We start from the raw sequence: 14,874 nt of genomic DNA on the forward strand, positions 1-14,874 counted from the left end.
TGTTTTGTTTTTTTACTGTGTCTGAGAGAGGAATAATGTTGTGGATTATCCAAACATTGTTCATGCTGGACTTCAGAATTCTTATTTTAGTGTTTGCTTATGTGTGTATGCGCCTGGCTGGATGCCCCAGCACTCCTCATAAAGCACCGCCCTGGGAGGACTGGACTCCGCTGGGGCTGCGGGGCTGTCTCCCGCCATCACCCTGACCCCCACACCCACAGCGGTGTGCGTCACCCCTGACACAGTCACAGCGTGTGTCTCTGGGAGGCAGTGAGTGTGTTGTTTCTTCTTTTGAGAGCGGATACTGGATCTAGGCATTCTCAGATTTGAGATCTAGTTATTCCTGAGGCCTTCAAAACCTCATGATATATAGTAATTCGTAATTTTTTGGAGACACAAATTTGAATCAAGCCTGGGGCCCGCTGCCCAGCTTGGTCATTTCAGCGAAGTTCAGCTGCTTCTCTTCACAAATGGTGTTTTATTCTTTAATGCTGGTGCCTTGTGCTGTTATCCTTTGTGGAGAGGCACTGCAAAAAGCAAGGCAGCTGAGAAAGCAGGTGATGAAAATTCAGAAGTCTACCAAAGTGATGTTTTTTTTTTTTTAAAGCAGAAAATAGAAGTCATAGGTAATTTAAGAACGTCAAATGTGGTAAAAAGCTTAAAAAACCTATAGACCCAAGCAAATCTACCATTCACTGGGGTGGAAATGGCAACAAAAAGTTGATGAAACTGTTTCAGTGACTTTTCTAACCAAGGGAGGGAGAATGCTCATCAAATGAGAAAGAAAACTCAGGAGAATGTTGAAAAGGCTCTTAGGGTATGGTCTGATTGTCACGGGAAAGATGAGACTGCCGCTTCTGGGAAGTAACAGATGGTGAGGACATGGACCTGACAGGTGCAGGTTGATTTGATGAAGTTTTTCAAATGTGGATTTTTGCCAGATACGAAGTTAATGAGAGGAGACTACTCCAGCTAGCCATTGAGGGCTCCTGGAAGTGAACTGGAGATGCTCATAAAGCAGCAAAGGGTTAGAGTCTCTATGAATGCAAAATTGTAATGAAACCTACATTTGAAAAAATAGCTTCTCTAAATATATGTCCCATGAAGAGACATGAGCATCAGATACTGAGACAACTGAGAATAATTTTGATGATGGAGTGGAGGGAACGTTAAAGATGCCTGGGGAAACGAATCTAGTCCATGTGAGGACGGAAGGCGTGGGAAGGAAGGAAGGGAGTTAAGAGGCAGCCCCGTTCGTCCCACCTGTCTGTCTCATCTCCCCAGAGTCACTCATCTGCTTCTTCCATCGGTGTTAATCAGCCACCCGCTGATGATCCACCAGGTCAAAAAGACATTGGTAACCTGAAAGCAAAACTCACTGGGTTTGAAGTTGTGGTGCTCAGACCTGAAGCATCAGCAAATCTCATACCCACACCCAGAATTACTGAGTCAGAGACTCTGGGTGGTGGAGCCTCGCAGTCTGTGTATAGCAAAGTTTTCCTGGTGGGTTCAGTTCAGTTCAGTCAGTCGTGTCCGACTCTTTGCAACCCTATGGACTGCAGCACGCCAGGCCTCCCTGTCCATCACCAACTCCCAGAGTTTACTCAAAATCATGTCCGTTGAGTTGGTGATGCCATCCAACCGTCTCATCCTCATTCGTACCCTTCTACCCCTGCCTTCAATCTTTCCCAGCATCAGGGTGTTTTCCAGTGAGTCAGTTCTTCACATCAGGTGGCCAAAGTATTGGTGCTTCAGCTTCAGCATCAGTCCTTCCAATGACTATTGAGGACTGATTTCCTTTAGGATGGACTGGTTGGATCTCCTTGCAGTCTAACAAACTCTCAAGAGTCTTCTCCAACACCACAGTTCAAAAGCATCAATTCTGTGGCGCTCGGCTTTCTTTATAGTCCAACTCGCACATACATACATGACCACTGGAAAAACCATAGGTTTCACTAGACGGACCTTTGTTGGCAAAGTAATGTCTCTGCTTTTTAATAGGCTGTCTAGGTTGGTCATAACTTTTCTTCCAAGGAGTAAGCATATTTTAATTTCATGGCTGCAGTCACCATCTGCAGTGATTTTGGAGCCGAAAAAATAGTCTGTCGCTGTTTTCACTGTTTCCCCATGTATTTGCCATGAAGTGATGGGACCAGATGCCATGATCTTAGTTTTCTTAATGTTGAGTTTTAAGGCAAGTTTTTCACTTTGTTCTTTCACTTTCATCAAGAGGCTCTTTAGTTCTTCTTTACTTTCTGCCATAAGTGTGGTATCATCTTTCTCCCAGCAATCTTGATTCCAGCTTGTGCTTCATCCAGCCCAGTGTTTCTCATGATGTGCTCTGCATAGAAGTTAAGTAAACAGAGTGACAATATACAGCCTGGACCTACTCCTTTCCCAATTTGGAACCAGTCTGTTGTTCCATGTCCAGTTCTAACTGTTGCTTCTTGACCTGCATACAGATTTCTCAGGAGACAGGTCAGGTGGTCTGGTATTCCCATCTCTTTCATAATTTTCCACAGTTGGTTGTGATCCACACAGTCAAAGGCTTTGGTGTAGTCAATAGAGCACAAGTAGACGTTTTTCTGGCGCTCTCGTGCTTTTTCGATGATCCAGGGATCATCCTGGTGGTTTGAGGCCCTCTGCTGTCGCTTGTCTTCATGCAGCATTTGCTTTGGCATTTTGTTAATGTCATTTGGTATATACTAGACTCATCTGACCCTGTGGCATGAAACTGAGCAAACTCGGGGAGCTGGTGGAGGACAGAGGAGCCTGGTGTGCTGCGGCCCTTGGGATCGCAACGAGTCAGGCACCACTTAGCGACTGAGCGCCAGCATGCACGACACGTTGTGCAGGCAGAGTTCATTCCTTTGTTTTATAGTTTGTTACATTGGGTTTCACATTTTAAAAATTCATGGCTACTTTTGCTAGCTAATTTTGTAGTTTATATTAGAGTTTGCTTTGATGGATTTTTTTTTCCTCAATTACTTTGGGCCTGTGTTTACATAATCTGTAAGAGTGTGAAGGGAGGGCTGGCTCACGTTTTCCAGGCAGTGTTTTCATGACTGTTATAGGGGAAATTATAAACTCTAGTGGTAGTCAAGAACTTAGAGATTAGAGAAAGGTTCAGGGCATGGCGTTTCTCGAGGATAAGGGTCTACACTAATTTGGGAGATATAAATAAACCTTATCAGATTGAGTAGCTGTCAGTAAGAAACAAGATTTACTGGGCAGTTGACTTTGTATATTTTGATCTGATGCATAAATGAATGCTTCTTGACTCCATTTAGCAGCTGGCTGTCATTTCCATTAGCTAAAAGCAACTAGTCTTGATTCTGATTCAAAGCTGCTGCTAGCATACGTTGCTGAGCTTGCTTAGACTCTCAACTCACAAAATTCCCAGCTGCCAGTTCAGAGCTGAGGTCTCTGGACCTTGTTATAAGGTCATCTAAATCCTTCTGCCCACTCTTGAAATGAGCCTGGGTAGGTAATTTAATTCAGTCTTTCTGACACTGCAGGTGGTCAGGAAGGATTTAAGGATTTATATGCAAAAAGAAACGCTCTTCAGAGTTTTATCAGTCTGAGCTCTGAAGGTGGAGAAGATGAGGTGAGAGTTGAGTGTTCTCAGTCATTCCTGACCATTTTCTGCTCTAGGGACATGGCAGATTCCCCACCAGCCCTTCCTTTTGGGTGCTGTGTTGGCACGCCCGTGCAGAAGGCCTGGGTTCCCTTCCTGGGTCAGGAAACGGCAGCCCTCTCCAGTGTTCCTGTCTAGGAGATCCCATGGACAGAAGAGCCTGGAGGGCTGCAGTCCGTGGGGTCACACACGACTGAGCGACTACACAGCAACATTGTCATGAATACTTTCATTCTCCAAAGTTCTGGAACTTGTGATTGCTTCACGTGCTGTTCCTCGTCTTTCCTTTGACTGTTCCGGGCACACCAGACCCTCTACGTTACGCGGGCCCGTGTGAGCTCAGTTGCTAAGTCATGTCCGATCTTTGCAACCCCATGAACTGTAGCCCACTAGGCTCCTCTGTTCATGGGATTTTCCAGCAAGAATACTGGAGTGGGTTGCTATTTCTTTCTCCAGGGAATCTTCCCCAATGCTGGGACCGAACTAGTGGCTCCTGTATTAGCGGGCAGGTTCTTTACTGCTGAGCCACCAGGGAAGCTCCACTAAGTTACACAATGTTCTGTAAATATTTTTGTAGATTATTTTAGGCAAATGTAGGCTATTAATGTTTCACTATGTTCAGGTAAATAGAACTAAGTGAAGCTAGCACAGTAAAGTTGTATTAGTAATTGCCTCACAACTCAGTGGCTTAAAACAGCACATTCGTGGTCTCGTAATTTCTGAGTCAGGAATTCTGGAGTGCCTTAGCGGCCTCATTCTCACCGTATCACTGTGACGATGGCAGCCAAGGTGCCCGGGGGCAGAGCTCTCTGGCCTTGACCAGGACTGGAGGGTCTTTCCAGTATGGCTTGCTCACATGGCTGCAGAGGAGGCCTCAGGTCCTTACTGGCTGTTGGCAGAAAAGTTTAGTTCCTCACCTGGTTGGCTTTTTCATGGGGTTCCTTGAGTGTCCTTATGACATGGCAGCTGGCTTCTTCAGAGAGAGTAATGCTGGAGGAGGTGGGGTGGAAGCTGTTTGCCTTTTATGACCTGGTTTCAGAAATCACCAGTGGCTCAGATGATAAAGAATCTGCCTGCAGTGCAGAAGACCCGGGTTCAATCCCTGGGTCGGAAAGATCCCCTGAAGGAAAAATGGCAACCCACTCCAGTATTCTTGCCTGGAAAATTCCATGGACTACAGTCCATAGGATTGCAAAAGAGCTGGGCATGACTGAGCGACTAACACTTTGACTTTTTCACTTTTCAGAAGTTGCAGCAGCCATTGAGTTGGCTACATTCTGTTTGTTAGAAGCGAGTCACTGAGTACAGCCCACGACAGAGGGAGTGGGGTTGGGCTCCGCCTTTGAGGGAGGGAGAATTTTTAAAAACTGGTGGACGTATTTTTAAACTATCACGATGATAGGCACTAAGATATATTAATATTTGGCAAAGACGTGTAATCGGCAGCAACCAAATTTACACTAATTTCTATGGTGTTCAGCGGTCTTCTAGTTAAAGCAGGTGTTTCCACTACTATATCTGTTCCTGAAACTTCTCATGTTTTTCAGAGTTGGAAATTAAATGGGTTTATGCGAAAATAGAACTTGAGAGAGGCAAGACTCTAAGTTCAAGCATCTTTATAACCAAAGTACTAACAGAAATAATAATGGACACCTCAGGAGATAACCTGGACAGTGTAGACTGGTCACTTACTGTGTCTGAAAGTTGGGTTGCCTTAGAGAAGATTAAAAGTGCACAATAACCTAAGAGTAGAAATGTTGACTTGTGGGCATTGAGACTGAATTTGCTCTGGGCTTTTTCCTCTGTTTTCGAAAGTTATAATTCCACTCGCAGTATTCTGGCTCCCCTTGCCTAGAGTAAATCCTTGTGGACCAATGCTATACGTACCATGCTGACTTCATTCCCCTCTATATGAGCTGTTGTTTAGTTGTTAAGTCATATCTGATTGTTTGTGACCCCATGGACTGTAGCCTGCCAGTCCAGGCTTCTCTGTCCATGGTATTTCCAGGCAAGAAGACTGGAGTGGGTTGCCGTTTCCTTCTCCAGGGGACCTTCCCGACCCAGGGATCGAACCCGTCTCTAGTGTCTCCTGCATTGACAGGTGAGTTTTTTCACCATAGCGCCACCTATGAAGCTGATATATGAGTTAATTAGTATTAATGAAACACATTGTAGCAGAACAGACTGTTGGGCTCCCTGGTGGCTCAGTGGGTAAAGACCCCGCCTGCCAGTGCAGGAGACGTAAGAGACGTGGGTTTGATCCCTGGGTCGGGAAGATCCCCTGGAGAAGGAAATGGCAACCCACTCCAGTGTTCTTGCCTGGAGAATCCCATAGGCAGAGGAGCCTGGCGGGCTACAGTCCATGGGGTCGCAAAAAGTCAGACACGACTGAAAGTGGTTTTGCGCTAGCTAGACTGTGATTCGTTTTCTTTAAGTACTTCTCTTCTAATCATGTTTGTTTGTTTATTTAACCGAATTCCCTACTGGACTCACCTGGTGGTCCAGAGGCTGGGAATCGGTTTGCTAATGTGGGGGATGCGGGTTGGACCCTGGTCTGGGAAGAGCCTTCAGGCTGGGCAGCGGCTGTGCCCCAGCCGGAGCTCCTGAGCCCCGCTCCCCAGCACGAGCAGCCCCTGCCACAGCAGCTGAGCTCTCATATTTGTGACGGTGCAGAGAGATTATTCTTTTTACATTTGTTTTTCAAAGATAGTATAATGACACCCCGCCTAACCAGAAGTGAACGGTTCGGAAGCCCAGACTACTTAGATTAATACTTTTAAATACAGAAGTCAAGGAGGACCTCTGAGTGGAGGGAAAGACCATAAAGTTTAGTCCTTTACTTTGAAGAAGGGTAGAAAGCTAGCTTTCAGCCTTTTGTTTTAGGATTGATTGTAAAGTAAGGTAATAAATTAGAAGTTCTTTATATACTCATTACTGTCAGTCAAAGAACGATGGTAATGCTGAAGCTTGGAGGTATTTTTAGACAAGAGCAGATAGCTCTTCTAGTCCATTGGTCCCAAAGGATTCTCTGAATTTCTCAATATAGTAATATATTAAGAATCCACACCTTAAAATCTGTATGTTAAACTTACTTTTATAATCTGTGAAAGTGAATGGTAGCTGTTTGAGAGAGTTAAATTTAACTACATGGCACCTCGTTCCAGCCAACATGGAGTAACAGAGACTGCATTTACTCTTTAACCTAAAAGAAATAAACAACTAAAAACCAGGTGAAATATATGAGTCAACTTTCAGACACGGTGCATCGAGCAGCACAGGCCACAAAACCCCACAACACACGCACGTTGAGAGAAGCACACAGGCCACAGCAGCCTGCACGGGCCCCCTCTTAGGGTGGAGGGAAAGAGCTGAAGGCTTCGGCTGCGAGGAGGAGGGGCCAAGCAGAACCTGGTATTGACCCTGCATTCAGGAGACCGCTGGGAGTCCATTGAGGCTATATAGTTTGAGCATAAAGAGTAAGGTGCTGGAGAGAAAAGAACCATCCAGAGAGTCCTGGAGATGTGCAGGGAGTCGTCACTGAGCCTTCAGCTTCGTGCTGATCGGTCGTGTGTGAGGAAGAAACTGTGTGAGGCTGGGGCTAAAAAACCCCTGGAGAAGAGCAGAGGGAGTAAACCCCGACGCTCACTCGGGGCCGGGTCTAGTCCCCATTCCTGCCGGCCAGCCTGGGAAACCTGATAATGTAGAAGGCATCAGTTAACACTATTGCTTGCTAATATTATCATTATAAATCTAGACTTAATGTGGCTCAGGTCTAATATGACAAATCCCAGAATGCAAGCCTTGTAAGAGCCAAATTGTTTTCGACTAACTTAATTGTGTCCCAGAACAAAACTCCATCATATTCATAAAGATACAAGAATATCCAGTTTTCGGCAATATAAAGTTCCTAATAACTAGTTTACAAACAAAAATGACCTGGTGTGCAAAGAAGCAGGAAAATAAGACCCATAAGAGAAAACAATAAAATAAAACTGACACAGAAATGATACAGATGATAGAATTAGTTGACAGGTACATTTAAGCAGCCATTGTAATTATGTTTCATATATTCATGAATATAAAAGAAAGCAGAATTAGGAGTGACATGGAAGATACATACATATGTATATGTGTGTGTGTATGTACGTATGTGTGCCCACATATACCCAAATTGAACTTAGAGGTGAAAAGTACACTGGATAGAATTAACAGTAGATTAAACACTGCAAAAGAAAAGATGAGTGAACCTGAAACCACAGCTTGCCAGAATTTGTGGAATGCAGTTAAAGCAGTACTTAGACGGAAGTTTATAGCATTTAAATGTGTATATTAAGAAAAGGAAAAGTGACCTCAGCTTCCACATTAAGAAAATAGAAAATAAGTAAAAATTAATCCTAAAATTAGTAAGAGAAACAAGAATCATAAGGACAGAAATAAATGAAACTGGCAACAGAAAAACAGTAGAGAATGAAAACAAAGCCTGGTTCTTTGTGATGTGTAATGAAATTGGTAAAGTCTAATCAGCCTGATAAAAGTTTGTCTCCCAGACTAATGGAAGTAAAAACAAAAATAAACAAATGGGGCCTAATTAATCACAAAAGCTTTTGCATAGTGAAGGAAACCAGAAACAAAGCAAGATGGCAACCTGCAGAATGGAAGAAAATATTTGCAAACAGTGTGGACTGAAAGGGATTAATTTCTAAAATTTACACACAGCTTATACAACTCACTATGGGCAGAAGACCTACATAGACATTTCTCCAAAGAAGACATACAGGTGACCAACAGGCACATGAGAGAATGCTGAATATCAATAATTGTTAGAAAAGTGCAAATCAAAACTGCAGTGAGGTATCACCTCACTCTGGTCAGAGTGGCCATCATCAGAAATTCCACAAGTAGTAAATGCTGAAAAGGTTGTGGAAAAAAAGCAACTCTCCTACACTGTTGATGGGAATGTAAATTGGTGGAACCACTAAAGAGAATAGTATGGAGGTTCTTTAAAAAACTAAAAATAGCATTACCATAGGATCTTGCAATCCCACTCCTGGGCGTATATCCAGAGAAAACCACTCGCACCCCAGTGTTCACTGCAGACTGTTTACAACGGCCAAGACGTATAAGCATCCAAGTGTCTATTAACAGAGGAGTAAGGAAGAGGTGGTGTGTATATACATATACCAATGGAATATTACTCAGCCATGAAAAGAATGAGGTCATGCCATTTGCAGTCACCTGGATGGACCTAAAGATTATCAGACTGAGAGAAGTAAGCCAGGCAGAGAAGGACAAATATCATAGGATATTGTTTATATGTGATATCTTAAAACATATACAAATGAACTTATTTACAGAAGAGGAAAAAAAGTCATATTACCAATATTAGGAATGAGAGAGGTGATAACTACAAATTTTTATTAATATTAAGAGTATAATAAGGAGCTATTGTGGACAACTTTGTCAACTGTATGAAAAATGAAATATCAGCAAGCGCAGGTCAGACTGCCAAAGCTAACTGAAGAATAACTAGATAGTGGAATAGCGTTGCCCAAACTCTAGTACAAAGTTGAAATTGAACTTAAATACCTGCTCCCTGCAAAAAAGCAAAAAACAAAGACCAGAAAAAAGAAGACGCCAGGTCCAGAAGTCTACACTGAGAAATTCGATCACTATCGTGGTGATCAGTGCACTCATTTTTTAGCTCATTTATAGGTGTATATACGTCACATCTTATCAAATTGCCGTGTGCCAAGTGATCAGAGAGGAAGAGGACGTTATGAATCATTCTGCTGTGGTCGGGTTTCTCTCAGCCTGGGACACTTGTTCTCGTTGTCCGTCTTTCCTCCCAGATCATGTAAGAGATGCCTTAAATCTGTAGGATGTTTCTAAAGGACGGGTGGTAACAATGGATCCAACTTTAACTTGATGGACATTGCTTCCTTGTGTGATGTGAATATTTATTAGAGCATAGGGCAATTTTAATGCCTCTGATTTGAGAAGTTTCAGAACTGACAGAGCTAAAATAATTTCTTGCGTCGTAGAATAAGGAGGTCTGACGCAGAGGGCTGTGCCCTGGGGTGACGGCCTCGCTGCCAGTGGTTCCTTCCTCTTCGTGGTCCCCAGAGCCGTTGATACACAGCCTGGTTCTGAGGGCGTGTCTGAGCTGGGAGCACCTGAGCAGGGGAGAGCAGTCAGCAAGGACATTTAAATTCAGAGCAGATAAGAGGGATTTGATTCAGACTGGGATGTGTAGGGCTTTCCTGGGACAGACTAACCTTGTTAGGTTCCAGGACTATTCAGGCCCCTGGGGAGCTTTTCTAATGCGGGAGTAAAAAGCCAGTCTCTGTTGATATCCCATATTTTTCTCTTACCTACTGCTTCCAGCCTTAGCCCTCTCTCTCTGGGACTTTCTCGTCCTCTCTGTTGCTCTGGGGCCTTGTTAGGACTTGCGTGGATTGGAGAATTGAAGGCCTTCTCCTTATGTTCTGCTGTCGTCTTTTTCTTCAGTGTAATTACTCACAGGTCTGTATACACGTGACAGGTTAAGAAGTGGCCTTGAATCCACCACACCCAGATGTGGCTGAACAAAATGCCTGCTACTTTGTATTCGTGTATGTGTGTGTGTGTATGTGTGGTGTGTAAATATTTAGATCAGACCCCTTGTTAGAGAATGTTAGTGTATTACAGTCATGGAAATCGGATTTGGGAAATCCAGCTGCCTGTTGTCTATTATTTTTAGCCTTGCGCATGCCTTTCCATTTCTTCTCAACCTCTTCTGCTGTCCCCCTTCTCTTGAAGAGGAGACTGTGATGTAGAAAGGGGCCCTAAGACCGGGAACCTGGGCGTCTTTCTGTCTGCGGGTCAGTGGACTTAGCAGATCGGGGAAAGTGGGTGGCTGTGGTCTGATCCACCTCGGCAGGCTCTATCAAGTCACGTCCAGTTTGAAGTCTCCTGGGCTTCCTATCCCATTGTGGGAATGTTAGCATTGGGTAGACAGGCAACTCAGTGGAGCTCTCCACAGAGGGTGCTAGCTGTGTAGTTGTTTACTAGGCCAGAGTTCAAAAAGCTGAACCCCTTTTAGACTTCATTCTCGCCCAATGCCAGCAAATTCATGTAATGTACAGTATTTATTTTATAAAGCACTCTGATATACTGGGAGAAAGAGACAGTGAAATTCAAACCTGCTGGTTTTGTTATTTGCAAGCATTTCTGCCCAAAGATACGTGTTCAGTTCAGTTACTCAGTTGTGTCCGATTCTTTACGACCCCATGGACTGCAGCAGGCCAGGCCTCCCTTTCCATCACCAACTCCCGGAGCGTACTCAAACTCATGTCCATTGAGTCGGTGATGCCATCCAACCATCTCACGCTCTGTCGTCCCCTTCTCCTCCTGCCCTCAATCTTTCCCAGCATCAAAGTCTTTTCCAGTGAGTCAATTCTTTGCATGAGGTGGCCAAAGTATTGGAGCTTCAGCTTCAGCATCAGTCCTTCTAGTGAACACTCAGGACTGATTTCCTTTAGGATGAACTGATTGGATCTCCTTGCTGTCCAAGGGACTCAAGAGAATTCTCCAACACCACAGTTCAAAAGCATCAATTCTTTGGCAGTCAGCTTTCTTTATAGTCCAACACTTACATCCGTACATGACTACTGGAAAAACCATAGCCTTGACTAGACGGACCTTTGTTGACAAAGTAATGTCTCTGCTTTTTAATATGCTATCCAGTTTGGTCATAAGTTTCCTTCCAAGGAGTAAGCATCTTTTAATTTCATGGCTGCAGTCACCATCTGCAGTGATGTTGGAGCCCGAAGAAATAAAGTCTGTCACTGTTTCCATTGTTTCCCCATCTATTTGCCTTGAAGTGATGGGACCAGATGCCATGATCTTAGTTTTCTGAACGTTGAGTTTTAAGGCAAGTTTTTCACTCTCCTCTTTCACTTTCATCAAGAGGCTCATTAGTTCTTCTTCCCTTTCTGCCATAAGGTTGGTGTCATCTGCATATCTGAGGTTATTGATATTTCTCCCAGCAGTCTTGATTCCAGCTTGTGCTTCTTCCAGCCCAGCGTTTCTCATGATGTACTCTGCATATAAGTGAAATAAGCAGGGTGACAATATACAGCCTTGATGTATTCCTTTTCCTATTTGGAACCAGTCTTTTGTTCCATGTCCAGTTCTAACTGTTGGCTTCTTGACCTGCATACAGATTTCTCAGGAGGCTGGTCAGGTGGTCTGGTATTCCCATCTCTTGAAGAATTTTCCACAGTTTGTTGTGATCCACATAGTCAAAGGCTTTGGCGTAGTCAGTAAAGCAGAAATAGATGTTTTTCTGGAACTCTCTTGCTTTTTCGATGATCCAGCGGATATTGGCAATTTGATCTCTGGTTCCTCTGCCTTTTCTAAAACCAGCTTGAACATCTGGAAGTTCATGGTTCACGTATTGCTGAAGCCTGGCTTGGAGAATTTTGAGCATTAGTTTACTAGCGTGTGAGATGAGTGCAATTGTGCGGTAGTTTGAGCATTCTTTGACATTGCCTTTCTTTGGGATTGGGATGAAACCGACCTTTTCCAGTCCTGTGGCCACTGCTGAGTTTAGATATGTTTATAGAGTAGTATTTTCTTACTAGAAAAGTCATTTTTAATCTCCTTGATCGTCAATGTACATTGAATATCTAGAGGAGAAAGAATATCAGGGTAATCATATTAAAACTGATTAGTTCCATTAAATGCCAGCTCTTGAATGTTGTCTTTCTGTATCAGTCTATATAATATTTTCTTCTTAGTGTACTTAAATCAACTCTCTCATTCATGAAAATTTTGAAGTCATTTCTTTTTTAAATGTAAAGTGAAATTGTGAAGGAAAGAGCAGAAAATAAAACTTGGGCTTACAGCAGATGAGTTACAATGACTTTTTCCCTAGGGTTTGAAGGAAAAAGTTCTTTTTCCCTTATATTAAAAAGCACATGTGGAGGCAGTTCTTATCATAGTTGTATCACTGCTGGTTTCAGATTCTCTTAATTGTAAATTAGATCCTCAGTCATCATTTAGATGGTTTTAGTATAATTCTTTTCTGGTGTCCAGGTACTTTATCTGATATGCTGATGAGGAGAAAAACACCCATTTCGTTAAGACTAAACTGTTTGCTTGTGCTTGTTGTAGGAAAACCTCACAGTACCGGTAGCTCTGAGCGGATTCAGCTCTCAGGAATGTACAATGTCCGTAAAGGCAAGATGCACTTGCCGGTGAACCGATGGACCAGACGCCAAGTCATCCTGTGCGGGACCTGCCTCATCGTGTCGTCTGTGAAGGACAGCGTGGCCGGGAAGATGCACGTTCTGCCACTCATTGGTGGGAAAGTAAGTTGAAACTAAACCAAATACCGACCGATTTTCCAGCCTCCTGAGGAGCTTTGCTTTGAGCCATTCCTGTAGTAAGGGGTAGGTGGTCTTTGACTCGTCATTCCTGCCGTGCCTCTGTCAGTGGGCATTTTGGGTTGGTGGAGTTTTGGAATATATCACTGCCATCGGCTCACATGAAGCCTTGGTGATGCTTGCTTCATTAGTATATGTGTCTTGGGGCTTCCCTGGTGGCTCAGACCGTAAAGGATTCTGCCTGCAATGCGGGAGACCCGGGTTCAGTCCCTGGGTTGGGAAGAGCCCCTGGAGAAGGGAATGACTACTCACTCCAGTATTCTTGCCTGGAGAATTCTGTGGACAGAGGAGCCTGGTGGGCTACAGTTCATGGGGTCACAGAGTTGGACACATTAAGCGACTAACACTTTCACTTTTTCACTTACTTTCACATGCATCATAGTTATGAGACTGAAAATAGAGCAGTTGGGATTTCACTGGTGTCTCTCAGACTATCGGTGATTAATTATTTATGAGAAGATATATTTTCATATTGTGATAACATATTTTGTAGTGTAGTATAGTGATCCCCAGGTCCATGACTTTAGGATCATTCACGCATGCTTATCGAAGGTTAGACTCTTCAGCAGGAATCTCTGATTCTGCTTTCTTAGCATGTTTAGTTTATCACTATAGCTAGTCATGTTTTTTGAACCTGCAGTGCGTCTCATTTCAGAGGAAACCCGTGATGCAGCTGATAGATAATTCCAACATACTGACTGGCTTCCTTTGGACATGTTAGCTATTTTATTTCTATCATTTACAAAATAGAAAGAGGTTGCGTTGGAAGATGTTCTATTCTTGTCTTTGCCAGATTTATTTATAAACCCCAAGCATTGGTAAGGGTATCATTACCATAATTATATGTCAGTATTTCCTGATTTTTAAATGATATGACAACCTGTTAATAAAGGGAAAGGCAAATTTGGATGAAAAAACAGGTTTTTGGAAATCAGGGCCATATTAAGAATTGTTTTCTTGGGCTTCCGTGGTGACTGATTGGTAAAGAACCTGGCTGCCTGTGCAAGAGACACGGGTTCAACCCCTGGTCCAGGAAGACCCCGCGTGCAAGGAGCAGCAAAGCCCGTGCGCCTGTGCTCTGGAGTCTGGGAGTCGCAGCTCCTGACGCCTGCGCTCTCAGAGCCTGTTCTCCACGAGGGGCGGGGTGCCAGGTGAGGAGAAGCCCCCGCTCTCCAGAAGCAGCAGCAAAGACCCGGCGCAGCCGGGAATAAAAATGAAATAAATAAATAAATGGTTTCTTTTAAGCCTTAAAAATTTTTTTTCGTTACCATCTCCCCCCGAACAGGCATGGGAAAGGAGGCAGGACATGGAAAATAAAGAGAGGAATATAGACTAGATATAAAGTAATTGACTTTGTTAAAGTAATTTTTTTAAATTGGCAAACATTTGATTTGTTGATTCCAGGGATTAGAAATCAAGAGGGAAAGAAAAGACAGATGTGTATAGTAGTGAATGGTTTTCTTGTTCACCTGCTGGGTAGCACGTTCATTCATAAGGTTAAGTTGTTCTTTCCTTACGCGTAAACAGCCCATGTCAGTTTTTCCCCCTCTACTATTATCTAGTCTAGTCTTAATTCTAGTACTTGATTGTTAAAAAATACATTTGGCTAGTCTGTGAGGTATGTTTAGGTCTGTTGCATTCATCCATTTTGAAACCTTGGCTTCTTAACTTCTGTCTGAGCATTGAATTAGTGGCAGTTTACCACTGAAGGTCTTGTTCTTTGGGTGGATGAATTACTGAAAACCTAGTCATCATCATCACGTCCATACCTCATCATTAAAAGTGCACATTTAGCGTTTGGTTTCCTAA

At 43.4% G+C, this 14,874-nt stretch overlaps 1 protein-coding gene across 2 annotated transcripts in view; it reads left to right on the forward strand.

Moving 5' to 3' along the window:
• The window catches only part of PHLPP1 (PH domain and leucine rich repeat protein phosphatase 1), a 257,597-nt gene that overhangs the window by 98,577 nt on the left and 144,146 nt on the right, over positions 1-14,874 (forward strand). For both annotated transcript variants that reach the window (XM_081562281.1, XM_081562280.1), the window contains exon 2: positions 12,794-12,990. In XM_081562281.1, the coding sequence (XP_081418407.1) occupies positions 12,794-12,990 (197 nt within the window). The remainder of the gene's footprint in view (positions 1-12,793; positions 12,991-14,874) is intronic.

Source organism: Giraffa tippelskirchi, chromosome 14 (genome assembly GCF_054371585.1).
Source record: "Giraffa tippelskirchi isolate mGirTip1 chromosome 14, T2T-mGirTip1v1.2.pri, whole genome shotgun sequence".
NCBI lineage: Eukaryota > Metazoa > Chordata > Mammalia > Artiodactyla > Giraffidae > Giraffa > Giraffa tippelskirchi.